Below are 24,059 nucleotides of genomic sequence, written 5' to 3' on the forward strand. Positions count from 1 at the left end.
CATGCCCATGCACAGGACATATAACGCGTCTTGAGAGCCAGGTCGGTGGGCGCATTGCAGTGAAGGTGTGTGAGAGATGTAGCGATGGACGAAAGTTGGCCGTTCAAGTGGGCCGGAGCCCAACCAGGGGCGACCAACACGATGATATCAATATCCAGGCACGGCCGACTTTTGTGTCCCTCCTCGTCGCCTCCGCTTGACACTCGACTCGTCAACACAACCAAACCAACCCTCCTCACCCGTCAACGTCCTCCGCCACCATGTCCGACTCGCAGACAAAGAGGGGTCCCGGACCATCGGCCGCTTCATTCAAGCGCCACCCGGAGCGTGCATACACTGGACCCAAGCCAGAGTCGCTTCCTCCAAATGGGTTCAAGTACCGCCCCGATCCCCACCTGGAGGCATTGCCGCCGATGCCCCGTACCGCGCGCTGGATCGGATTGACTAGCTGGGTTGTTGGTACTGGTGAGTATCCTGTGGGCGGCGGCCGCGGCGTGCTGCGAGGAGGTCGCGGACAATGTCTTGGAGGGCCGCAGGCCGCTGAGCACAAGGGGCGTGCGGTGTGATTGTAGTCGGATGACTGACTTGGACAGGTACTGTTGCGTACATGCTCCTGTACGCCGACTTTGGAGAAAAGGAGCACGTGTTCTCGCCAGTGAGTCATCGTCTACAGTTGCAACTGCAGCTGGGAGCGCAGAGCTTGCCTTGCACATTCTCGTCCAGACGGCTAGCCTCGTGGCATTGGGCTGACATGCAGCTCCGCCGCGCATGGCACAAGCTCTCGGGCGAGCTCTTCACGCTGTCACAGACTGAGCGTGAAGCTATGGGCCTGCACAAGGCGCAGAGCAAGACGCAACAACAAATTCAGGAGATACAGGCGAGCGTCGACAAGGCCGCCACGGCTGCGGCTGCTGCCTCGCCCAATTCGAAGTCTTAGGTGGCAAATTCGGCACAAATTATTGGCATGGAACACGCGTACATGGGCCGGAACTGCACGCTGAACGTTGACGAGGGGTAAGACGTCTAGACCGCGTCACGAGAGCATAGAATATACTGGGAGTAGTTGTACGATGCTAGAAGGTGCTCTTAGCTCTTAGACGACGAGCGCGCACGAAGCGCCGTTGCAGGCGCACAGTGGTACAGTGGTACGGGGCGTGCGCTGGGGGCGTGCGCCGGGCGTCCCCGCTGGCCGACGGCGGAATAAAGTGCCACACCGGAGAATTCGGCGTTATGAGGCATCCGCCCGTCCAAAATGTCCACCCAGCCAAAATTGCCTCCGCCCTCTGCCAGCAGCAGCCCCCGCGCGTCCTGGGTGTGGGTCTGCGCGCCGGCCGGAGGTTCAGTTTTGGCGTTGAGAGACTCGAAGCTCGCTCTAGCCTTCAAGTCCCAAACCCCAAGCCGGTACGCATCACCTCCAGCTCCCTCTCGACATCTCCCCCACCAGCTCTACCCACTCGACAAGACAGACCGCTCACGCACGTCCACAGCAAAACCGCGAATTTCCGCGACACAAACCTCATAAAGCAATATGTGCGTCGTCCGATCGTGGTTTGCTCAAGGAGAGAACTTTTGGCTGACAGAATCTCGCAGGGCTCACTCCAACGTTTGGTTCTCCCGGTGAGTCGGCGTACGCGGCCGACGAGATCGCGCAGGAAGGACGAGAGACGGGCAGCTGGGAGGGAGAGGTGGAACGGGAGACGGCACATCGGTGCACGAGAAGGGACAGGCAGGGAGAGACCTGGGTTAGCGAGAGAGGGCCCGTCGGTGTGGGCGCGCAGGCCAAAGGACAGTGGCGAGGACGAGAACGGCAGCGGAGAGGGGCACGGCGTGGTTCTCTGCGTTGCGCTAGAGCCATGCGTGTGTTCGTGATCGCGCTGTCGTGGTTCCAACCACAGCCGTCCTTCGACCTCCAAGTCCTGGGCCAACGCTTCCCCGTCTCGAGTCCGCCTGCCTGTCTTCCAAGCCTGCCTGTGTGCTCCCCATGGCCCACTCTGGCAGGTTCTCCTCGTGGAGAACCTTCGTGCTGGCGGGTCCCCCGTCGCCTGCTCCCCCGTTGGCACCTCTCGGAGAAACTCAAATCCTCCTGCCCATTTTCCATCGCGCGACCTCGGACGACCAACCTTTGTTCCATGACCTATCGCTGACCTTACGCAGCCCCCGCAACTTCGGCAAGGGCTCGCGCCAGTGCCGCGTCTGCGCTCACCAGGCTGGTCTTATCCGGTAAGTAACGCGGAGAACCCCCCGGGGTGTGGCGACCGGAAGATTAGTTGCTGACAACCTTCCAGCAAGTGGGGCCTCGACATGGTAAGCTTAACATCCTCTTACTCCTACGCATCGTCAGCTAACGAAGGCAGTGCCGTCAGTGCTTCCGCGAAAAGGCTAAGGCCATGGGCTTCGTGAAGGTAAGCACAAGAAGCGGACGCAGTGTGCTAACGCCCAGAACAACTAAGTCGGTCACCTAGGCAGTCCCGGTCACCTTCACGTCTTCTGGCGTGATTCCTCGCCTGAGCCTCTGTAGATGCAGATGCGATGGCATTCGTCGTGTCCCCCCACCGTGCAGACTGACGCCACGCATTGAATGTGTCCTACTCTTGCTATTGCCTTGCTGATGCTGACCACCTTCTGTCTGCGCGCGGATGTGGTTCACGTTTGTGAGGTACATTACCTTGCTACATGACATGGGTATTACAAGTTACTAGCAGCTGTACATGCGTGTGAGCCTCCATTTAGTGAGGGGTGCCATTCGCCTCGTCGGCGTACGACTCGATCATCGCGCTTGGCCCGCGCGCGAGGGCGGGGGTGAGGCATGGCGAGAGCCTCGTCAGCATCGTCTACCATCATCGAGCTGCGTCGGCTGCACTCGGCATCCATGTCGTGAAGCTTGTTCTCGGCGCTTTTGCCAGCGGACGCAGAGACCTTGACGAGCGGGATATCTTCGTTGTCACTTGAGCCTGGGCTTGGGTGCCGACGCTTCTTCGCCTTGGACGATGTGGGCTTCTGTTCCTCGATGCGGGTTTCCGACTTGTCATCCTGGGAGGCGTCCTTGCTACGAGCCGTGAACTTCCCCTTGGCCTGGGCGTTCTTGGGGTCCTTGGGCTTGCGGCGCGGTTGATATCGCGGCCAACATCCTCGACTCGGGTTGTCTTCTCGAAACAGAAGTCCGGAAGTATGCCCTTCTGTGTTTCAGTCAACACAACACAAACGGTGATGGGATTTGGACACAAACATCGGCCAGATAGATCGCTTTCCGTAGGAGCGGCCTCGACATCCTTGGAGAACCCGTGCGTCTTGCATACCGCGGTGAGCGGCACAAGCTTCAGAGCGGCCATTTCGTCCGCGTCTTCTCCTTGCTCGTATACCAGACGGTCCTCCAACTCGAACAGGAGTAGTTCCGACGGATGCGCAGCTTGGTTGCGAGGAGCATCTGCAGAAGTTAGTCTGCAGACACACCAGTACCAAGATGTTTTAGCCTCACCGCCGTACCCGTCTTCCTGGTCTTCTCCACCTCTGCTTCCACCAAGAACTTGCGCATGTTCTGGTAGAGCGCGGGACGCTTCGACTGTGGACCTCGGTCTCGCTTTAACGTGGGCGAGTTGTACTGCTCAGGCAGCAGCTCGTCACGCTTAAATGGTCAGCTGACGTCCTTTTCCCTGCATTGAACGAGACGTGGTAACATACCACGTGCTTGTCGATGAGATCCATGAGGACGTCCTGGTCCTTCCACGAGTATGCGCTGGCGAAGACACCCTTGGCCTTGAGCATGTCAAGCAACTCCAGCCAGGTTGTCCAAGGCTCCACACTCAGTCCCTTGGCGATGGCCGCAGCCTTTATCTCGGCCTTGGAGTATGACAGGCGGATGTTGAAGGCGCGGGCCACCTCGACCACATGCTTGAGCTTAGGTCGGAATGGCACGGCGGCGGCAGGGAACATCTTGCGCAGTTCGATGGGGGAGAGACCGTTGAGCATGTACTCTTCCGCGCATTCTGGTGTCATCTCGAAAGCTGTGGGGAGCTTGAACTCTGGGATCAAGCCGGCCCTCGCGAGGCAATCGAGTAACTCTTGAGCTGCCTCGGTTGACCGTGACTGGTAGGCAACAATCGTTGGGTAGCGATACGACTGAACGCCTCGGTTCTGAGGCCATGCCTCGACCCGACACTTACGCTGTTCGGGCCGATACTGGGAGATTTTGGTAGGGAACTGGTTTTCCCAGCCATAGTCGAAGGGCGCGTTGTGCACCTGTTGAGCCGCGAACGAAGGGTTGAGGGTATGGTAAGGCGAATAACCGAAGAAGAGTGCCAGCCCCGACAACGGGTCACGGCCACCGTGATGGGCGAGGTTTAAGGCCCAAATGCAGATCAAGGACAGGAGACCGCAGTTGACAGAGTAGTTGCCCTTGCCACAGACAAACCTGAAAAATAAATCGGCACGAATGGCAATACGCCAAATGTCGTCTGTCGATGTGGTCGGAGACCAGAAGATAGTGTAAAGCCCCAGTGTGTTGCGGGGAATTGTGAAGTTGCACTTGAGCTCGATCTGTCGAATGAGGTGCTGTATATCTTACAGATGAGGTTGAAGACTGACGATAATCTCACCTCGTTCGGGACCCTCTTCTTCTCGATAGCAGGAAGCCAATGTCGCTGCCGAGTTATGTGTACTGTAGGGGCTGTTTCTAATAGTTTCGACGAGTGGCCTTGGCCATGTTGTGGTACATGGATACCGCCTGGACGTTGGTGTCAAGGTGGACAGGGAAGTCAGTCGACTTGCCATCAGGAAGCGGGGCAACTTGGTCTCGAAGATCAGGAGACTTGGCGAGCTTCACCACTCGGTCTTTGACGTTTAAGAAGTATTGATAGCAAGCGTGGACAAGGTTCGTGTTGCACACCCTGATAAAGTCGCTGGCCTGGGTGAGAGGGGCAAATCTGTGGTGCCCTGGAGAATGCTGGCCCAGGTTTCCTGTTTGCCTGGGAAGGGAGCGACGACAAATGTAGTAGGAATCAGGTTGTCATACTGCGGTCAGCTGTGGACGCTACCAGAAACTAAACGCACCTCTTGTTGGCTGAGGGGTTTCAAGTGACAGAGCGACGGGTCGGCGGACACCGGACTTTTGAACGTAGGGTCCAGTCCTTGAACGCGTTCTATTGCATCATGGCCGTTCATGGTTTGGTCGGGACCAGCAAACTCGTCCTCGTCGAACTGCTCTTTGTGCTGCCCCTTGGTTTGGTCGAGGTATCGCCAGGCGGGACGCCTGTCCGTCGCCTGGATGCCAAGTTGTCTCTTGATAACCTTTTGAGTGATGGCCATGTCGTCGCGGAACTCACCGATTGCGCAAACCAGAACCCTATTGTGCAGCATAATAATCGCCCAAGCAACCGCGGCGTCTACGTAAAAGAACTGTGGGACGTTGGTGTTTGCAATCAACGTCTGGTGGTCTTTTCCGTAACATGGATGGTGGCGTCCGCAATCGTCGTGGGGAGGTGACCCACCCAATTGGAGCAGGCCGCTGGGGGCTCAGTGGCAAAGGGCTCGGCAGTGGTGCAGTGGCTTCAGTGGTTGATGCTGGAGTACCAGGTATGGGGGGTTGCACGTGGTTGCCGTCAATACATGGTAACTGAGTGATGGCAGGTGAGGGAGCGCCAGATGGCAGCTGCGAGGCGTTACCAGGGAGAGGGAGGTCATGTTGCCCAGACGGAAGAGAGCTCAGGAGGGAATGTGGTGAGGACATCGACATGGCTTGACGCTCCAACACGTCTGCGCACGAGATGGTGGCCCGGAGGTATTGACACTGATCACTCATGGCGGCGTGAGGTGAGCGAGGGAGAGTGGTTTGTTAATGGTGGCGGGTGGATGCAGTGGAGGGGTGGTGGGAAAGATGGAGACATAAGACGGCGATGCATCCTGTTAGTATGGATGCCCGTCCGTTCCAAGGTTCATGGCGTGTTTTGCGAGGCATCAGAGAAACACATATGGCGGAGACTTTGCATATCCGCCACTTTTGCACTTGGTTATCGACTGCCACCAAGTCACCATTACACCCTGGGTGCCAGTTCTGGGCCCGATACTGTCTTTCCGCTCTTTCGCGATAACCCACACATGGTTACTGCACCTCGACCTGCTCCATTTCTATTTCTTGCTTTGCTAGTGTTTATGCATCAAGTATTGCTGCATGTACTAAGCTCGACCAGATCGCCGTCCGCAGCATTGGGACCACTGGGCACTGGCCACTGCAGAGCGGCCAGAGCGGGCGGACCTTTGCACTAAAAATCGCGGCGTTTTGTCGGATTTCTCCCAATGCCACGATCGAAAATATAGTCCCGAGGCCCCCGCAGCCCTGCCTGGGTGCACTGTGTGTGGTGGCCCCCTCCCCACCCAGCGCGTGCGCAGACGATGCCGCCGCGCGGGACGGCCAGAGTGTCCCACCAAGGCGCACCAGTCAGAGTTCTTTTCTTCGGACTTCAAATTTCACCTGCTGCTCACCGCATCAACCCCAAACCCCCCCACCACCTATCCATCGGCCGTCGCCAACTGCGAGCGTCTCTCACCAGCGCTCTCATCGCCGTCCGGATCGATAACGTACCCCGCTCTGTTGTAGCTTTATCAAAAGGCGCCCGCCCGCGGACACGTTTTTCTCCAGCATCCAACTCGCACCCAACCCCCACTTTCCGAGTCTTGGTTTCGTGAGTTCCGCCGTGGTCCAATTGCACCCACAGGGACACCTCTGTCCCTCTCCTATGCCTTGTGGCTCGACCTCTTTGCACAAGAGAACACTCGGGTCCTGCCACAGACCAATTCCAACAGGCGACGCCCGCTGACGCATCGCTCCTCCTCGCCGACACACTCCCCTTGCCGTTGTGCTCGCTTTCGCCCGTTCGTTCGACCATTTCCTTCATTCACCCTCGCCGTTGGGTCTCTTTTCCTTTGCTTGTTTCCTTTCCTACAACAACAGTATACCCCGCTCGTCCTTATCTGCCAGCATCAAAAGCGACAACACCTGGATCCCCAGAGTCATACTAGTGGGTGTCCACTCCTTTCTTCAATCCGACTTGGTGGCGACCTGCTGCTGACACTTTTGAAAGCTCCAGGATCCCTGTCAACGTCTTTCAGACACATAGAGCATGACCGCTTCGCCTACCAAGCCCTTTGGCACCGACTCTGATGTCCTCAAGACGGCTACCGCGCCGGAACTGAACGGCCACGACGAGGTGCGTTACACTTTACTTTCTCAATACCACCTACACCTGTCGGACCTGCTGCCTCCTATCCGCGCACCACATTGTCCCTTTGTCTTTTCAGTGCTGATAATGGCAGAGCGGCAACCGTTCCGAGGTCACGACTCCCGAGGCTGCTGCCGACAAGCAGCGTCTTGAGCAGAAGCGCCTTCTCCGTGCCGAGCAGCGTGCAAAGCTTGAGGCTCAGATGGCCCAGCTCGAGGCTGACCAGCGCGCCGACGACCTCCTCAACACGCACGCTGAGCCCGCTTCGGCCCCCACTTCGCCTCTCGGTGCTCGTCTCGCTCAGAGCGGTGCCGCTGACCGTGCTCCCGGTGCTGGTGCCCCCGCACCGATCGGCCAGGGTCGCGATGCCAATGGCGCCAAGTCGATGCCCGCCTCCAGGCGGACTAGCGGCTACGGCGGTGGCAGCTTTGGCATGGAGAAGCTGAGCCTCAGCGTTCTTGACGGCAAGAAGGAGTGGACCGACGAGGACGATGTTGCCGCCGACAACGCGCAGAGTGGGTGGCGGAAAAACAAAAGTTAAATGTCATGCCTACTAACTTGCGCCACAGAGTCCGTCTCGTACCTCGCGATCAACGACGACGACTTCCCTGGCCCCGCAAAGGACAAGCACCTCTCGGCGGCTTCGGCGGCGCTCGACCTCGCCCCTCTTCCTCAGGCAGCGTCGCGCGCGTTTGGCTCGCGTCCGTTTGACACTGCCATGAAGACTTCGGAGTGGACTCAGTACCCTTCGGCCCGTGGTGGTCTCACCTCGCCCTCGCCTGGTATGGGCCTCATGCCCTCGCCTGGTGACGAGGCCCCTCGTGACCCCATGCTCAACAGCCGCAAGACTTCGCCTACCGGTCTCGCCGACAGCATTGCCAGCCTGCCTGCCATGCCGTCCAAGTCGGTGCCTGGCACTCCTTTCGGTCTTGGTCCTGCCACTGCCGGCATCCCTCCCAAGCGTACTGGCACCAGCCCCGGCCTGAACGACGGCTTCACCCAGGCTCAGCGTGGTTTCTCCAACCCCGACCTCGCCCGTGCTTTCAGCTCCAAGGCTGGTGGCGCCGAGGGTGCCAACCCCGGCGGCCGTCAGGGTGGCCCCAACGGCAACGGCGGTGGCTTTGGCCTCAACGATGCTCCCCGTCCTTACGGCGCCGACCCTCTGTACTCGAACATGGGTCTCCAGGGTGGCAACGGTGGCCCCGGTGGTTCGCAGTTCATGCCCCAGGGCGGCTACGACTCGTACGGCTTTGACGACGACAGCTTTGGCTCGGGCTCCCTTTACCCTGCTGGTATGATGGGCCTCAAGAACAAGCGTGCCGAGGCCGACCGCGAGTTCAACCGCTTCTCAGGCATGCGCCTCGAGGACCTTCAGGGCGAGATTCTCAGCCTCTGCAAGGACCAGCACGGCTGCCGCTACCTGCAGAAGAAGCTCGAGGAGGGTGACCCTTCGCACCGCGACATGATCTTCCGCGAGACCTACGGCCACTTCCCCGAGCTCATGATCGACCCCTTCGGCAACTACCTCTGCCAGAAGCTGCTCGAGCATGCTACTGAGGAGCAGCGCTCTGCCATCATCGACTCGGTCTCGAACGACCTTGTCGGCATCTCGCTCAACATGCACGGTACCCGTGCTGTTCAGAAGATGGTCGACTTCCTCGCTCAGCCTCGTCAGCCCAAGCAGATCCGCACTCTCATCTATGCGCTGTCGGTCAACGTTGTCGCCCTCATCAAGGACCTCAATGGGAACCACGTCATCCAGAAGTGCTTGAACAAGCTCATTCCCGAGGACAACCAGTTCATTTACAACGCCATTGCTACCAACCTGATCGAGGTCGCTACCCACCGCCACGGGTGCTGCGTCCTGCAGCGCTCGATCGACCACGCGTCGCCCGCGCAGCGCCTCCAGCTCGTGACCGAGATCATCTTCAACTCGCTGTACCTCGTTCAGGATCCGTTTGGCAACTACGTTATTCAGTACATACTCGACCTCAACGACGCTCGCTTCTCCGAGCCCCTCATCCGCACCTTTGTTGGCAACGTCTGCAGCTTGTCTGTGCAAAAGTGAGTTATACATTATCTGTGCTCGTGCTAACTCGGCAGGTTCTCTTCCAATGTTGTAGAAAAGTGTATCCGCGTCGCCGACCCCGAGATCCGCAAGGTCCTCGTCGGCGAGGTGCTCAACCGCTCGCGCCTCGAGAAGCTGCTCCGTGACAGCTACGGCAACTATGTCATTCAGACGATACTCGACTACTGCGAGATCAACCAGCGCATGATCCTCGTCGAGTGCATCCGCCCCATCCTCCCGTCGATACGTAACACGCCTTACGGCAAGCGTATCCAGTCCAAGCTCCAGCGTGAGGACGCCTCGATCGGCTACGGCGGCGGTGGCGGCAGCGGTGGCGGTTACCCTCGTGGAGGTGGTGGTGGCGGCTACAACCGCTCGGCAGGTGGCTACCACCCCCGCCACCTTGGTCGCCCCCAGCTCCAGCACATCAACGCCCTCACCGACGTCTACAGTGCTGCTGGCGCGCCCTTCATGGGTCCTGGCGGCTACAGCCGCGGCGGTGGCCAGGGCGGTCACGCCCACCACGGCTCGACTGGCGGTGGTGGCGGCGGCTTCCACGGTCGTGAGATCCACAACCACGGCGGCATGAGCTACCACGCTCCCGGTCCCGACGGCCAGCCCTGGCTCCACCTCCGTGGCCCTGCCGGCCAGCCTGCTCCCAACTGGAACTCTGGTGCCGGTGCCGGCGGCCTCGACGCCCTGCCCGCCACTGCGCCTACCGATGCCGACTCTGGCCTGAGCGAGCGCAACGGCGGCCAGGCGGCTCTCCCTCTGTGGCAGGACCCCTCGGCTGCGTTCATGTACCCCAACGGCGGCCACCTGCCGCTGATGTAAAGCAAGTCAACACCCCTCCCCACTCCCGAACGCGACTAAGCGGAAACGCGACACCGACGCGGCTGTACAATGCGACCCGTTAATCTCTTCGCCCGTGTGTGTACACACATTGTTCCCCGGAAATCCCAAATACAAAGACTGCAAGCAAATCAAAACCCCACAAAAATCCCACGTTATCAAAGAACCCCCTTCCACCCTTCACACCCATACCCCGCGCGCCAGCCCGACCTCTCCCCTTCCTTTGGATGGGGGGGCATGTATCGGCGGGCGGAACCATGCGCGTGTACTGTAAACTCAGCATACGGCCGGGAAAAGGCAAAATGTGCGTGTGTGCGTGTAAAAACTACTTTTCTCGTAACAAAAAAGCAAGCACCGCATTCTCTTCCTTTCTTCCCCTTTACCTATCCCCCTCTCCCCCCCTTTTCCCGGTCACATCTCCCGTGTAGAGACAGAGACGACTTTTCGGTGTGTCCCGCTGGTACAGCAGCATATTCTGTGTAGCGGGCGCGTCTTGTTGAGCAGAGATTTGAAAAGTGTATGCATCTGTTGCCGCGATCGTGAACTGGGGGCAGGCCCGAAAATTGGAACATGTGACGCCAAGAGACGAAATCGAAGAGAGGCCACAACACACGGACGGCGCGCCCCATTCCCCAACATGTGCATTCTTCCAAGGCACAACCACTGCCAATCGCTGAACTCATTTGTTACATTGTTTTCGTGTATCGTAAGAGGAGGGAGTGAATGTGGGTATGACGAAACAACAGATACTCGACGGGTTTGTCTAATAAGAGCTCAGGGAACAGTACAAGCACCGCCAGCACTTGAGGTTGACAATGTATACGACGGCGCACTTGTCTGAGCACCATCAGCATCCGGAATCGGGTACGAATCTCGCGCCCTAGTCTTAACTCACCACCGCGGTTCAGCCCGTCGTGTGCGCCTTCGCATACCCGCACACTGATGGGTGATTTGGAGGGGACATAGGAGACGTAGGCAAAGTCGGGCGTGGGGGTTGCGGATAGAGGGTTGATGGTTGATGTGGGCGACGAGGTCGTTGTGGTGGCGGCGGTGCGAGGGTTGGTGAACCCACCAAAGGTCATGATGCCTGCCGAGGGGAGACTGGCCATGTTGATGGGTGCGTCAAGAGTCGGGATGGGGAGAGGCGCTGGTGGATCTTGGCCCCACTTCTTAGCTGCATATATACGCCACACACATCAGTAGCACAATTCAAGGCTGCGAAAAAAAAAAAAAAACGCAGAGATGATAATGGCACAAAATACACAACGTTTGGAAAGGGTCGGGTCGAGTCGACGTCCGCGAACAAGCACAATTTGGGATGCGGTGAGAAGTCACGAAGCAAAGTGACAGGGTGCGAGAGGGGTGTGCCTCTTTGAATGCTCGCCCCGCGGGTGTTCTCTGTGGCGTTCCTCTCTCATACCCCGACCCAAGAGGAAGAAACGAGTGGAGAGAGGGTTCCTGGTGCGCTGCGCTGTTTAATGCAGTCGCGTCCTAGCTTCGTATCAAGGTACCTCACACCGGCTTGCTGTCCGTGCGCGGTACGCCAGACGGGACGTGACCTCTCTCAAAAGGCCACTCTTGAAAAGCGAGAAGAAGTGCGGCATGTTTCACCAGTCGGAATCCACAAAATGTGGACGCCGCCGACAAGAGGTGCTTCGGACGGAAACGCCACGCTCCACCCACCACCGTCACCCCGCACCATTTAGGAGATACGCGGACGATCAACCCGGCGTCTTACACTCTTACCCCGCAATACGCCACCCTCGGCACGCCGTGGATGGCACGGACATGGGGCTCCCTATCACCTTCATGCTTCTGGGTTAGTCTTGGGTCTCCTCGTGATTGTTGGCTCTTGGTGTAGTGAGGAGGTAGGTAACTAGGACAACGCAAGCGTGCTCTCAATACATGGAGCGCTACAAAGGAGCTCAAACCGAACTAGTTGACCTATTCCGTACCTCCGGAAGACGAGGTACCCCGCCTCAGTTACCGTTTTGGGGTCAGGATTAAGTTCATTTTTGGCGAATTAATTGTGGCAGGGCGCATCGGTGATCGCTGCTTGCGGGTCACTACTCCCGATTTGCGGCCTCTTCTTCGCCACTCCCACCTCGCATCGAGATGTACATGTATACAAGCTACCCCTCAACCTCACGCGTGCACGCTCGCACTCACTGCATGTGATGATGCACTGCAGGGGTCTCAGCATCGGTGACTCCACTGAGGCCTCAGGTTACGTAACATTGTGTGCCGAATCCCACGGCCGCCGCCATCATTGTGTGTTTCTCAAGGGCGAGGTTGTCCACTCGCATCATTCACTCTCCTCTCAACCCGACATGTTAACACTCTCCTCTCCTTCTCACAGTCGGTCACCTCACCTCTCCTCACTCCCAATACCGCCAACATGCTCGATCATCTGAGCTACCCCCACATCTTCGACCTCATCCTCTCGTTCGCGGACGACACGACGCTGATGCGGCTTCGAACGACCAGCTCGGACGTGCGCGTCAAGGCCGACTCGCTTCTCTTCGAACACGTTGTCATCAGTGGGGCCATCCTTAATGAGGATACCCCCATGTGGCTTCTCAGCCCCTCCGGGTCGAGACTCCCAATGGACCCTTCAGCATCCGACGGGCTTGGGGCCAACGCAGTTGCCGCACTGTCACACACCGCAGTGATGGACTGTTACAGACTAGACAGCGCGCGCACAATTGCCGATGGAATTGTCAAGTCAATTTGTCCTGCTGCCTGGCGCTTCTACAGCATTGGCTGCGATCGCCTTAATGCGGTCCGAGCCCCCACTGCCGTTTACTTTCGAGCATTCAAACCCAAACACCCCACGGGATATTGCCTCCCACAGCCCAGTTGGCTCCGGCACCAGGGCATTGGCTATCAACTTCACGACGCCAGAACGCATGTGATTCATCTTTCATACGATCCTCATGACCCTAGACTTAGACAAGCGCAAGTCGAGGCGTTCCACGTCAAGCCCGACAGCGAGAACGTGATCCTCATCCTCGACCGGAGTGGCTCAACAACTGGTGTCGACTTCAACCCACCCCTGCTGGAGTAACCCAAAGCTGAAGGTAGCTACCCAGGAGTGGGAATTTTGAGAGCATTAGCTCAAGCCGTCGCATTGCAACCTTCCATCAAATTCGCCGTGGTGGGGCTTGACGAAATGCCGCGAACCGTTCTCGAACTCGACCCGACCTCCAACTGGGACGAGTGCAAAGAAGTCCTCGTTGAGCGAATGTTCACTATCGGCGAGGAGGCACAAGGAATGATGACCTTCTTCAGGCCTAATCTGCCTCCCCCGTCCCCGCTGACTTTCTTCACTCGTTCTGAGTATCGGTGTTTGGTTGGTGAACGACGCTGGCAAATTCAAACTGTCAAACCCGATGTTGCAACTCCTCTCACCAAAAGAATGGGGTGATCATAACATCATCCTATCTACGTACATAGATATTGAAGCTTTCACATTTGTTTATATTACTGAGATTGATGGGTGAATCTTCACGTGCGGAGAGATTCCCGGATTTCGCAGAGGATGTCGTTCATTGTACCAACATCCACCATGACAATAGACCAGTCCAGTTCCTTCATAAGCTGGAGGTATTCGGAAGGAGAAACCGCTGAGTGGAATGCGCCTTCGGGCATCTGATGATGCCTAGTAGCACTCTGTGTGAGACCCATCGACTCCAGGATCTGCGCGACAGTCCCCACTTGGGAAGGCTCATCCTTTGTAACTTCAGCATCAACAGTGGATGCCCCGCTGGCAGCCGAAAATGACGGGGCGGTACCTGGTTCAGCTTGCAGTGACGAACTATCGTCATCTTCCCACTCGTCCTCGTTGTCCTCTTCCATTTCGAGGTGCTCGGTAAGAGGTTCCAAACCAATAAGCTCCTCAGTAGGGCTGGGCTCGCTCTCGATGGTTGATGGCACATCTGACTGATGGGACGGCTCACTCTCTGTAAGGGAGTATCGGTGGGTCCTGGTATCGGTGGCGGTCGGGTGAGAGTGGCTGAGGTAGCTCGGGCCCTGCCAATCCTGGGTGAATGGTGGAGGGACCTTGCCGAGAAGAGACTGCGAAAGACGCTCGGACTGTTGAGTGTGTTGTCGAGGTTTCTTACTGCTACCCGAGCCACTCCCGCCACTGCGATCGCCGTGGGCACCTTTCCTTCCCTGTGTCCCAGTGACAGGATAAGTCTTGGGTCCGCTGTTGCCTGAACCTCCGCCGCCACCTTGCCCGCGTCCAGGTCCGCTTGAACCATCAGCACCAGGATCACCTCCTGGACCACCACTGGGCTGTTTGCTGGTTGAAGGGTCCGAGGTTGAACCACCATGGCTGGTAGGAATTGCCCGAGCTTCGCAAATCGCTTTGTCCATGACACTCTTCGTCATCGGTCCGTGTCGGGACCTGTCTGAGACGAAGTCCTCTACTTCGACAATAGTGGGACAGCGTTGACGATCCGGACGTGAAATGGGCCCAAAGGGATGGGCGGTCTCGGTGCTGCTCAAAACTTCGAATGCCAGTGCGGTGATCTCAAGTAATGAGCTGAGCGCGATGGGATCAAACTGCCCCTCAGTCGCACCGCGCAGGTCGAAAGGCATTGTCTTCACATTGCTCTTGTCGTCGAAGAACTGTGAAATGTCTGTGATTGGAACAATACCGGTCTCATTCCATTCCAATACAAGCGTAGGAACGCTATCCGTGCCGGGGAGCACCACTGCCCGCTGGAGGTTCGTGTGGATGATGGAGAAGCCAAGGAAGGAGCCACAGTACTCGTACGCGGTCTTCATGTAGACGATGAGCTTTGACAGGCCAGCTTGCCACTTGTGGAACATGTCGGTTCTGACGAGCTCATCCTGGTCGGTGCTCGCAAGGGGAGAGTACTTCCGGTTGTTGTCGACAATTGCTGAGTGGGTGTCGACATCCACGTCACCGTCGACGTCATCGTCGATACTGGATCGGACCTTCCACTGCTTGTTGGTATAGCCAACGGACGTAATCTTCAACTCGCCAACGAGGGAGATACGGTGGAACCACCGTGGCTTCTTTTCCGCTCCTACAACCTCTGGCTCGGCTGCTACCGCTGAGACGACCCAGTCTGGAATGTAGCAACCGAGAGCGGAACGAGGCAACGTCGTGTCGGTGCCACGGTGCAGGCGGACAAGCTTCTCGACTTGAAGCTGCGTGGGAGTGTTGCCAAAGGAGACGTTGTAGGGAGGAGAGGTGTCGGAGTCGGGGTTCACCACAAGCGGCGTGAGGATGTCCCTGAAGAGGGAAATGTCACTGTCGAGACGAATATGAAAGCCGTGGGGGCGCTCCTTTCCCTCGTGCCAAATGTGGCGGTCGAATCCAACATAGTAGCGCTGAATGGCGAGCAGGTCGTTGTTGAACTGGCGTTCTGTGACGCCCTCGTGACGACGACCAAGAGCTACCAGGCTGCGAGAAGGATATTCGAAAACTGGATCCTTTTGATTGACCGCAGCAAGGTCGTATTCGAAGAGAGTCTTGAGGTCTGCTGGCAGAGGTTCGATGTTGTTGCTCGTCATGGTGATGCGTTGCACTGTCGTCCGCAGAGGGAGGATGTGGTGAACTTTTGAAGAGGGGAGCTGTACTTTATCCACTGCCATCCTCTACTCTGCTCAAGTCAGACCCCCGTCCACCCATCACCTGTTTGACCCATCCCAAAACATTGATGGCTGGTGATGACAGTGATGGCGAAGGGGCAGCCTGGATGGCGAAGGGGCAGCCTGGCGACCCGCGTTGGGTCTCATTCACACTGTCGACACGCACGAACCATTTGGTAAGCTCAACGCGATATATGATGCTAGGCCCTTTTTAGGAGCACCCTCCGTGCAAGGGAAGCGTCGCGGCGTGGAAGATAAATGCCCAAAATCCCCGAAAAACAACTTGATGCACTTATTGCTAGTGTCACTCAGGCTGTTTGCAAGAAATCAAACACGTCAGAACCCCTTAAGTCAGACATGCAGACACCTGATCTTAACTCGTTCAAGACAGCTCAGTCCAGGGAGCGTGTTTCTCCACAAGACCTCCAGAACATGGCCTTAGCCCGTGATTGTGTAGGTTCGCTTGAGAATCAGAGAAGTGGGCGGTTTTGGTGCCGCCAACACAACACATCGAAACACATCGAGAAATGAAACCGGGCACACATCATTTGTGTTCAAGACGGTGCTGGCGGTATTGAGTTAGAACGGAGGAAGCTGGTGATTGTGCGGGAAGGTTCAATCAGACTTGGTGGGGTGTGTAAAACTATACCGAAAGTGTGGGACTTGATGTCGACTTTCCATATTGCTGATGGTGGGCATCACCGATGAGCGCTCGATTCACAAGACCGCCGGATGGGATGAACAGACCGGGTTACACGGACAGCGGGATGCCGGTCCGAATAACTAACCTGGCTTGGCAGGTGGGCACAGCAGGCGTCCATAGACCACCTGTAGCCTCCCTTATGGGTTCGCCGGTCCGAAGGACAACATAGCTTCACATGTGAGTGCTGCGCAGCAGGCAACAGGTCAGCAGGCAGCCATCGACCACCTGCAGCCTCCCTTATCCGTCTGCAACCGCCATGGTTCTCTGCCGGGATCAGCGATCTGCGCGATTGTACCCCTATCCCGCACTTCCAATCTAAAGGGCCATTTATGTGTCCCACGCCCACATGACCAAAGTGCCATGGCGACATGGATGGCCCACACCAAGACACCAAGACCATCGGACATTTATTCGGCTAGTTCTTGAGATGGGCATCGAAATGGCCGACCGGAGCGGCCCGGCAAACAGCGGTCTTCCCATACTACTCCCCCACTCCCCCCACCCGCACAATAACGGCAAACGCTCACAAGCTCACGAGCTATGATCGCTATGAGGCCACATTGCTCAGCATTCAAGCCCGGAGCCCAAACACCGTCGACAGCACGTCGAAGAGTGACGACGTCGGTGCATTGTTCAAGCGCCACCTCCTCCGTCGGCCATTTCTCCACAGCCTCCTTCCTCAAATACACCCTCCTCGTCTCCACACCATACGACACTTACTCTCTCCCACTGTTCATCATCAACCACCCCGCTTCACACCATGACCAAGCCCCAGTTCCTTGTTGACCTCGAGCGTGACGGTTTTGTCGTCGTCCCCAATGTCATTCCTGAGGACGCCTGCAAGGAGTTTCAAGAGGAGGCCCTCACCTGGCTCGAGAAGTTCCCCAATGGGTTCAAGCGCGACGACCGCTCCACATGGACTTCTGAACATCTGCCCTATGGTGTGACGTGAGTGTTGCTTTCATCGGACGGGAGGCATTGAAGGTCTCCTCGCATCCGGCTCGTCTCGCGTACATGAACCGGCGCGCAGTGCGGGGCAACATACTTTCCCCGCTCTCCCCGCCGGATCGGCGGCCCAATTGGCACCACCTGAATAACAACTGACACTTCCAGTGGTGGTCTCTACAACCGCTACTCCGTCAACCACGAGGACTTTGTTTGGAAGATCCGCGCACAGCCAAAGATCCTCGAAGTCTTTGAGCAGATCTGGAACACGGACGACCTCATCGCCTCGTTCGATGGCATGAACACTTCGCTGCCGATCAACAAGGAGACTGGAAGGACAGACATTGAGCCGACCCAGGCATGGCCTCGTGAGTGCAACATTATTGGAGGATCTGTATGGAAGCTGGTCGTCGAGCTAGTTACTGCTCGAGTGCAGAGCGTAGCGCTGGACCGCTGGGACGAAGAATGCAGGACGGACAGCAATAGCCAAGGAGTGACTTCCTTCTGAGTGGGGCTAACAGACACAGACATGGACCAGAACCCCCGCCAGGTCGACCACTTCCAGCTGTACCAGGGCATTGCCAACATGGCCCCCAACGGACCGCAAGACGGCGGCCTCTGCGTCCTCAAGGGGTCGCACTTGTTGCACCAGGAGCAATTCGACTCTATTGGCGGCTTCAGGCCTGAGCAGGACGCCGGTGTCAATGAGAACAGCTACAAGTACAAGCCGGAGGACTTTGACTGGTTTGTCAAGAAGGGCTGCGAGTCGGTCAAGGTTTGCGCCAACGAGGGTGATCTTATCTGTGAGTTGTCATGAGTCTCAGCATGAGGTCAACGACTGACACCGTCAGTGTGGGACTCGCGCACGATCCATTGGAACGCCTCGCCTGTCGGTACCCAGACTCGCTTTGCTGTGAGTATCTGTACACCACTGGGCAATGGGCTGCAGCTGACCACCAGTCCTACGTCTGCTACTGCCCTCGCTCTCTCATGAGCGAGAAGGACCTGCAAACCAAGGTCGACGTCTTCAACAAGCGCAAGGGAACGACCCACTGGCCGCAGCAGAACCGCATCCCCGTCGAAAGGCAGAACTACCCTGAAGCCAAGGCCAGGCGTCCCGACGGTTCTCTTGACCCCAATGACCGCGACCGTCCGTTCGTGGAGCCCAAGGAGACTCCAGAGGTTCTCCGCCTTGTTGGTATTAGGGCGTAACTGTGTGTAATGAAAGAAGTCTGGAAGCTTGGGATCTACAGACAACGGGAAGAATATGTGTGTACCCGAGCAGATGTGTACAGGTTGTGCCTATGTATGCTGTTGGCAGATGAAAAACGTGCGGCAATTGTCGGCAGACGAGGGTGTGTGCATGTGTGTGCTTGCTGTTGCACCCATTTATGCGCCGCTTACTTGCAGAATTAGATTAGGCAGAAAGGTCAATTCAAACAGACCGAATGATGTGTCAATTTGCCATGCGATATACCTAAAAGCCCACCCCTGCGATTTCGGTGAGCCCCGTCCAGTCAAACGAGTCGACGGTGCAGAGACATCGGGTTCGCGCGAAGTCCGAGGAGCGGCCGCAATACAATTTCCAAGTTTAAAGACAGGCAGCAATCCTCCTTCTTTCTTCTCCATCATCCCCAAAATGTCGGCCGCTCCCAAGTCTCACCCCTCCATCGTTGGTGCGTACGGCAACATCAACATAGCAAAGTTCGGCGACTAACCCATGCATAGACGGCTGGTTCCGCGAGATCTCGCCCCAGTGGCCTGGTGAGTTTTCCAACTAAACATGACGCTTTCACAAGAGCTCCACTGACTATCTTACAGGTCAGGCTATGACCCTCAAGTGAGCATAAACAGCAGGCCCCTTGGTCTTGCAAGCGCCGTAGACAAGCAGTAGTAGCTAACCAAAACCTAGGGTCAAGCAGATCCTCCACCACGAGAAGTCGCTCTTCCAGGTAGGTGTTGTCCTCTAGCTAGCCCCGATAAGAACCCACGTTCGCAGCCTCGATAGCGAGCATTCGCATTCGAGTGAACGGCTGCAGTGGTGCAGAGAATACTGCTGACAACATTATAGGATGTCCTCGTCTTCGAGTCGGAGACTTACGGCAACGTCCTCGTCCTCGACGGTGCCATCCAGGTCACCGAGCGTGACGAGTTCTCGTACCAGGAGATGATCACTCACCTCCCCATGTGCTCGCACCCCAACCCCGAGAACGTTCTTGTTATCGGCGGTGGTGACGGTGGTGTCATTCGTGAGGCCCTCAAGCACGACACTGTCAAGAAGGTCACCCTTTGCGACATTGACGAGGCTGTCATCCGTGTCTCCAAGCTCTACCTCCCCACCCTCTCGGCCTGTTACGAGGACCCCCGTGTTGAGGTCTTCATCGGTGACGGCTTCAAGTTCCTTCCCCAGCACGAGAACGAGTACGACGTCATTGTCACCGACTCGTCGGACCCCGTTGGCCCTGCCGCCGCTCTCTTCGAGGCTCCTTACTTCACCCTCCTCCACCGTGCGCTCAAGGAGGGCGGCCACATGTCGACCCAGGGCGAGTCGATCTGGCTCCACCTTCCCCTCATCCAGGAGCTCCGTGCGACCACCAAGAAGATCTTCTCCGTTGCCGAGTACGCCACCTCGACCATCCCCACCTACCCCTCGGGCTCGATGGGCTTCCTCGTCTGCTCCAAGGAGCCTACTCGCCAGATGAACGTCCCCCTCCGTGAGATCCCCGGCTGCAAGTACTACAACGCCGAGGTCCACAAGGCCGCCTTCGTCCTCCCCGAGTTCGGCCGTGCCATGATCCAGGACGGCAAGAACATCCTCCCCGTCTTCGGTGGTGTCCGCCCCGGCCAGGCTTCGGGCCAGGGCTCGGACAAGAAGGTCCTCCTCCTCGGCTCGGGTCTTGTTGCTGCTCCCGCCGCCAAGTACATCACCGACCGCGGCCACGGTCTCACCGTTGCTTGCCGTACCCTCGAGACCGCTGAGTCGCTCGCCACAGGTCTCCCCAACGCCACTGCCATCTCGGTCGACGTCTCGTCGCCTGACGCTCTTCGTGCCGCCATCAAGGGCCACGACGTTGTTGTCTCGCTCGTCCCCTACACCCACCACCGTGCCGTCATGGAGGCTGCCCTCGCTGAGAAGGCCCACGTCGTCACCACCTCGTACATCAACCCCCAGATGCGCGAGCTTGACCAGGCCTTCAAGGACGCCGGCCTCGTCTGCTTCAACGAGATCGGTCTTGACCCCGGAGTTGACCACCTCTACGCCGTCAAGATCATCAACGACATTCACCAGGCCGGTGGCAAGGTCAAGTCGTTCTACTCGTACTGCGGTGGCCTTACCGAGCCCTCGGCTTCGGACAACGCCCTTGGCTACAAGTTCTCGTGGTCGCCCGTTGGTGTCCTTATGGCCCTCAACAACACTGGTGTCTACCTCGAGAACGGCAAGCAGGCTACCGTCGGCGGCGGCAACGAGCTCATGAAGTTCGCCAAGCCCTACTACTTCACCCCTGCCTACAACCTCGTTGCTTACCCCAACCGCGACTCGTCGGTCTTCCGCGAGTTCTACGGCATCCCCGAGGTTGAGAACCTTGTCCGCGGCACCATGCGCTACGGTGGCTTCTGTGAGGTCGTCATGGGCTGGACCGACATGGGTCTCCTTGACGACTCGCAGAAGGACTTCCTCCAGAAGGGCGCTGCTCCCCTCTCGTGGCTCCAGCTCTCGGCCCAGGTCTTCGGTGTCGAGGCCAACGCCGCCGCCGTCTCGGACAAGATCCTTGCGCTCCCCTCGGTCCCCGCTGGCCAGCACAAGATCATCCTCCAGAAGTTTGCCTCGCTCGGCATGCTCTCGGCCGAGGAGCCCGTTGCCCAGGCCGGCTCGCTCATGCGCTCGCTCTCGGCTCTCCTCGAGACCAAGTGCCAGTTCCAGGACGGCGAGGTCGACCTTGTCCTCCTCCAGCACACCTTCGAGGTCATCCGCGCCGACGGCCGCGAGGAGACCATCGTCGCCATGCTCGAGGAGTACGGTGACCGCCACGGCGGCCCCTCGGCCATGGCCAAGCTTGTCGGTGTCCCCTGTGGTCTTGCCGTCCAGCTCGTCCTCGAGGGCAAGCTCAACAAGGCCGGTGTCCACGCTCCTTACGACGAGCCCACCGCCAAGCTCTTCCGCGACCGTCTCGAGGCCGAGGAGGGCGTCACCATGGTTGAGAAGGTCTTCTAAGTGCACTGCGCAAGATCCTTTCCGCAACAAAATGGGATGTCGAGTGGTAGCAGTATTTCCTAGAAATAAATATGCATAGGCGTATCTGTTGGGAACAGAGTTACAGGAGATGGACTGGATGTCATTGAGGCATGGCTAATCCGTACGAGAGATCGTGGAAGAGATTGTACTTGACCACGGATCGCACATTCTCACTCCATCCTAAACCATTTGTGTCACTCAGAAAGACATGGAGCATCACTAGCGGGTTATTTCACGGACTATACCCCCTACATTCTAGAACGTCGTGTCCCCGGCCGTCCTCTTGAATTATCGTGCTCGCTGTCCTAGTAGACGGAACACCGGGCCCGACCATCGGGCACTGCATACTACGTACGCCACGGCACCCGGTTCACAGACGTCCACAAGGGTACGCGGTCCGGCGGTTCGCCCCAACTGCCACACAGAGAGCCGTGCCATGGCCCCTCCAATCCAGTGACAGTGCGTGGAGTCATGTTCTCAACTACGGGACTGCGATACACATGCCCGGTGCTGATCTTGCCGGGCCGTAGGGCCGCGGACCGAGCAACAGTCTCGATCGAGCCTTTGGAACGACCGCTAAGCACCTGTCATATGGGCATTGTGACGACAACGCACCGTATGGGCTCGCCAAACCAATTCTGGAACCTGCCCCCTTAGTGCTACCCCTCAACAAGTTGACCACAGCCCGCTCTGACCATCTCGTGATCCCATGAATAATGTTGGAGCCGGGGGGGGGGGATCGAAGGCTGAAGGATACACTGGACGTTGACCATGGACTGAGCCTACCCAAAATCTACATCTAAATCACCATATTGTGTCTTCCCTCAACTTCTGCCCGTTGCCTGTCCCTACCGCCGTCTCCTGCCGACAGCTGTAAAGCATATGAACTGTATGTTGGGTTTATTTTCTCGGGACCGAATACATGTCTCGTGATGGAGCATGTGGAGCAGCGAGTCAGGCTGCAGCGGTTCTCCTTCAACCAAAAGTCAAAGTTTGTTCCCACAGAAGACAGGCCGACATGAGCCAGTGTCGGAGCCTGTTGGGTCATCCTGCCTTACCGACGATGGCAGCCGGGGGACCTACATCTCAGGGACACCAACCCTTGCAAGCTTGCCCCATGAAGGCTCGTCTACTTCGCTACCGAAGTGGTCGGAAGCCAGTGAGTGAGTGCCGAACTGTAGGCTCCCTGCCGTTGCTTTCAGCCCCCTTTGCGTGCGAGCCTCAACAGCCCCAACCATTCGCCCATTGATCTCCGAGGTCTTCCTATTTGTCAATCGGTGTCGGCTTCGCAGCCAAACTGGAGACCATGCAAAGGTTCCAAAGTGTACGTCGCGCTGTGCTCGAGCCGTCTCCTCATCACCGTCGGAACACCGGGCAGTTGGGGACGGTGTTGCGAATGACAGGCATCACATTCGCCTGGGGCTGGCGAGGGGGCGAGTTTGTCGATCCAGGGCATGTGCTCATAACTTGGTGTGAAGCGGGCGGAGCCTCCATCAGACACAGACAATGGTATCGAATCACAGCCTTCGGGTGAGACGGTAATCGGCCGACTTGCGGGTCCCGGAGAGAGGGATGCCGAATTTCCATTATCAGATTACCAGGGCGCCACGGGGTACCATGGAACGAGGAGCTGGAGAATGCCGACAATGACTAAAAAAGTCTGTGTGAGTAGAACAGAAAGAAAGGTCAGCCGCCTTTCTGCTGCGGTCCATTTCATTCTGCTGTACTGCCATTGTGGCTAGAACGTCTCATCCGTTCCTTCGGCCGCCCAGGGAGAGTGTGGACAGTCATTTGCACCTCAAACAGCTTGCTGAAACTTGCTTTTGCGCGGCTATGGATTCGCCGACGGTGCTCAGGTGGCTTCGGGAGGATCTGGACTCTGGCGCGGAGATGGCGCTATCGTTATGAGGAAACCCTCGGCCGACTGCGCATGAGTGGACGCAAAGGACACTGTTGCGCTGTTGCAAGACTTGGCATTGGCAGCATTCCGGTCGGGATCCTGACACATTCCTGACCGTTGACCTTTTTAGCATACGTGGATCCCTTGGCAATAATAGTGCAATGTGGTACTGGCGTCCAGATGGTAAAGTGACAGCACTTATAATTGCCTGACAACAGGTGGTGACAAGAAACGAATACAAGTTTCGGAGACGTTTCGGGCACGCATTAGTCATTTGTCGGCCGACCTGAAAGTGGGCACAACTCACAGGATCACAGTGTGATCTAAGGGAGTTCCGGCCAGTCTAGTGGGTCTGGATCATCGAGGCGTCGATGTTGGACCTTTGGTGTTGCTTTCTTAGGCGCCGCGAGGGTCGCACATCAAGAAATTTCGTAGGAGATGTAGGGCTTCATCTTCCAAGCTGATTCGGCCGATGGTGCCTGGGTGCGTTGCGAACCGCATTGCACATCAAAGGTGGC

At 57.5% G+C, this 24,059-nt stretch overlaps 8 protein-coding genes across 8 annotated transcripts; 5 read left to right on the forward strand and 3 right to left on the reverse strand.

Annotated features, from left to right (window-relative positions):
• Window positions 1-260: 260 nt before the first annotated feature.
• On the forward strand, window positions 261-2,449 carry RPS29 (40S ribosomal protein S29; the record flags this gene model as incomplete). Its single annotated transcript, XM_028622233.1, has 8 exons — window positions 261-465; window positions 594-655; window positions 758-930; window positions 1,591-1,617; window positions 2,155-2,220; window positions 2,286-2,304; window positions 2,355-2,402; window positions 2,441-2,449. The coding sequence occupies 8 exons, from the start codon at window positions 261-263 to the stop codon at window positions 2,447-2,449; spliced, it is 609 nt and encodes a 202-aa protein (XP_028477125.1).
• A 236-nt stretch (window positions 2,450-2,685) lies between these two features.
• On the reverse strand, window positions 2,686-5,794 carry EHS24_006834 (uncharacterized protein; the record flags this gene model as incomplete). Its single annotated transcript, XM_028622234.1, has 9 exons — window positions 2,686-3,173; window positions 3,227-3,424; window positions 3,484-3,622; window positions 3,679-4,548; window positions 4,593-4,637; window positions 4,718-4,827; window positions 4,881-5,007; window positions 5,047-5,338; window positions 5,484-5,794. The coding sequence occupies 9 exons, from the start codon at window positions 5,792-5,794 to the stop codon at window positions 2,686-2,688; spliced, it is 2,580 nt and encodes an 859-aa protein (XP_028477126.1).
• Window positions 5,795-7,112: 1,318 nt separating this feature from the next.
• On the forward strand, window positions 7,113-10,113 carry EHS24_006835 (uncharacterized protein; the record flags this gene model as incomplete). The annotated part of the gene is made up of 4 exons (XM_028622235.1): window positions 7,113-7,199; window positions 7,306-7,726; window positions 7,781-9,275; window positions 9,315-10,113. The coding sequence occupies 4 exons, from the start codon at window positions 7,113-7,115 to the stop codon at window positions 10,111-10,113; spliced, it is 2,802 nt and encodes a 933-aa protein (XP_028477127.1).
• Window positions 10,114-10,894: 781 nt separating this feature from the next.
• EHS24_006836 (uncharacterized protein) lies at window positions 10,895-11,240 on the reverse strand (the record flags this gene model as incomplete). The annotated part of the gene is made up of 2 exons (XM_028622236.1): window positions 10,895-10,968; window positions 11,027-11,240. The coding sequence occupies 2 exons, from the start codon at window positions 11,238-11,240 to the stop codon at window positions 10,895-10,897; spliced, it is 288 nt and encodes a 95-aa protein (XP_028477128.1).
• Window positions 11,241-12,529: 1,289 nt separating this feature from the next.
• EHS24_006837 (uncharacterized protein) lies at window positions 12,530-13,558 on the forward strand (the record flags this gene model as incomplete). Its single annotated transcript, XM_028622237.1, has 2 exons — window positions 12,530-13,166; window positions 13,224-13,558. 2 exons carry the CDS (start codon window positions 12,530-12,532, stop codon window positions 13,556-13,558), a joined length of 972 nt encoding a protein of 323 aa, XP_028477129.1.
• Window positions 13,559-13,638: 80 nt separating this feature from the next.
• Window positions 13,639-15,681, reverse strand: EHS24_006838 (uncharacterized protein; the record flags this gene model as incomplete). The annotated part of the gene is made up of 1 exon (XM_028622238.1): window positions 13,639-15,681. The coding sequence occupies one exon, from the start codon at window positions 15,679-15,681 to the stop codon at window positions 13,639-13,641; it is 2,043 nt and encodes a 680-aa protein (XP_028477130.1).
• A 1,541-nt stretch (window positions 15,682-17,222) lies between these two features.
• On the forward strand, window positions 17,223-18,619 carry EHS24_006839 (uncharacterized protein; the record flags this gene model as incomplete). The annotated part of the gene is made up of 5 exons (XM_028622239.1): window positions 17,223-17,410; window positions 17,576-17,775; window positions 17,935-18,210; window positions 18,259-18,320; window positions 18,368-18,619. 5 exons carry the CDS (start codon window positions 17,223-17,225, stop codon window positions 18,617-18,619), a joined length of 978 nt encoding a protein of 325 aa, XP_028477131.1.
• Window positions 18,620-19,046: 427 nt separating this feature from the next.
• On the forward strand, window positions 19,047-21,620 carry EHS24_006840 (uncharacterized protein; the record flags this gene model as incomplete). The annotated part of the gene is made up of 5 exons (XM_028622240.1): window positions 19,047-19,083; window positions 19,136-19,171; window positions 19,229-19,247; window positions 19,320-19,359; window positions 19,479-21,620. The coding sequence occupies 5 exons, from the start codon at window positions 19,047-19,049 to the stop codon at window positions 21,618-21,620; spliced, it is 2,274 nt and encodes a 757-aa protein (XP_028477132.1).
• Between the last annotated feature and the right edge of the window lie 2,439 nt (window positions 21,621-24,059).

This window comes from Apiotrichum porosum, assembly GCF_003942205.1.
Source record: "Apiotrichum porosum strain DSM 27194 chromosome Unknown scaffold_4, whole genome shotgun sequence".
Taxonomy (NCBI): Eukaryota; Fungi; Basidiomycota; class Tremellomycetes; order Trichosporonales; family Trichosporonaceae; genus Apiotrichum; species Apiotrichum porosum.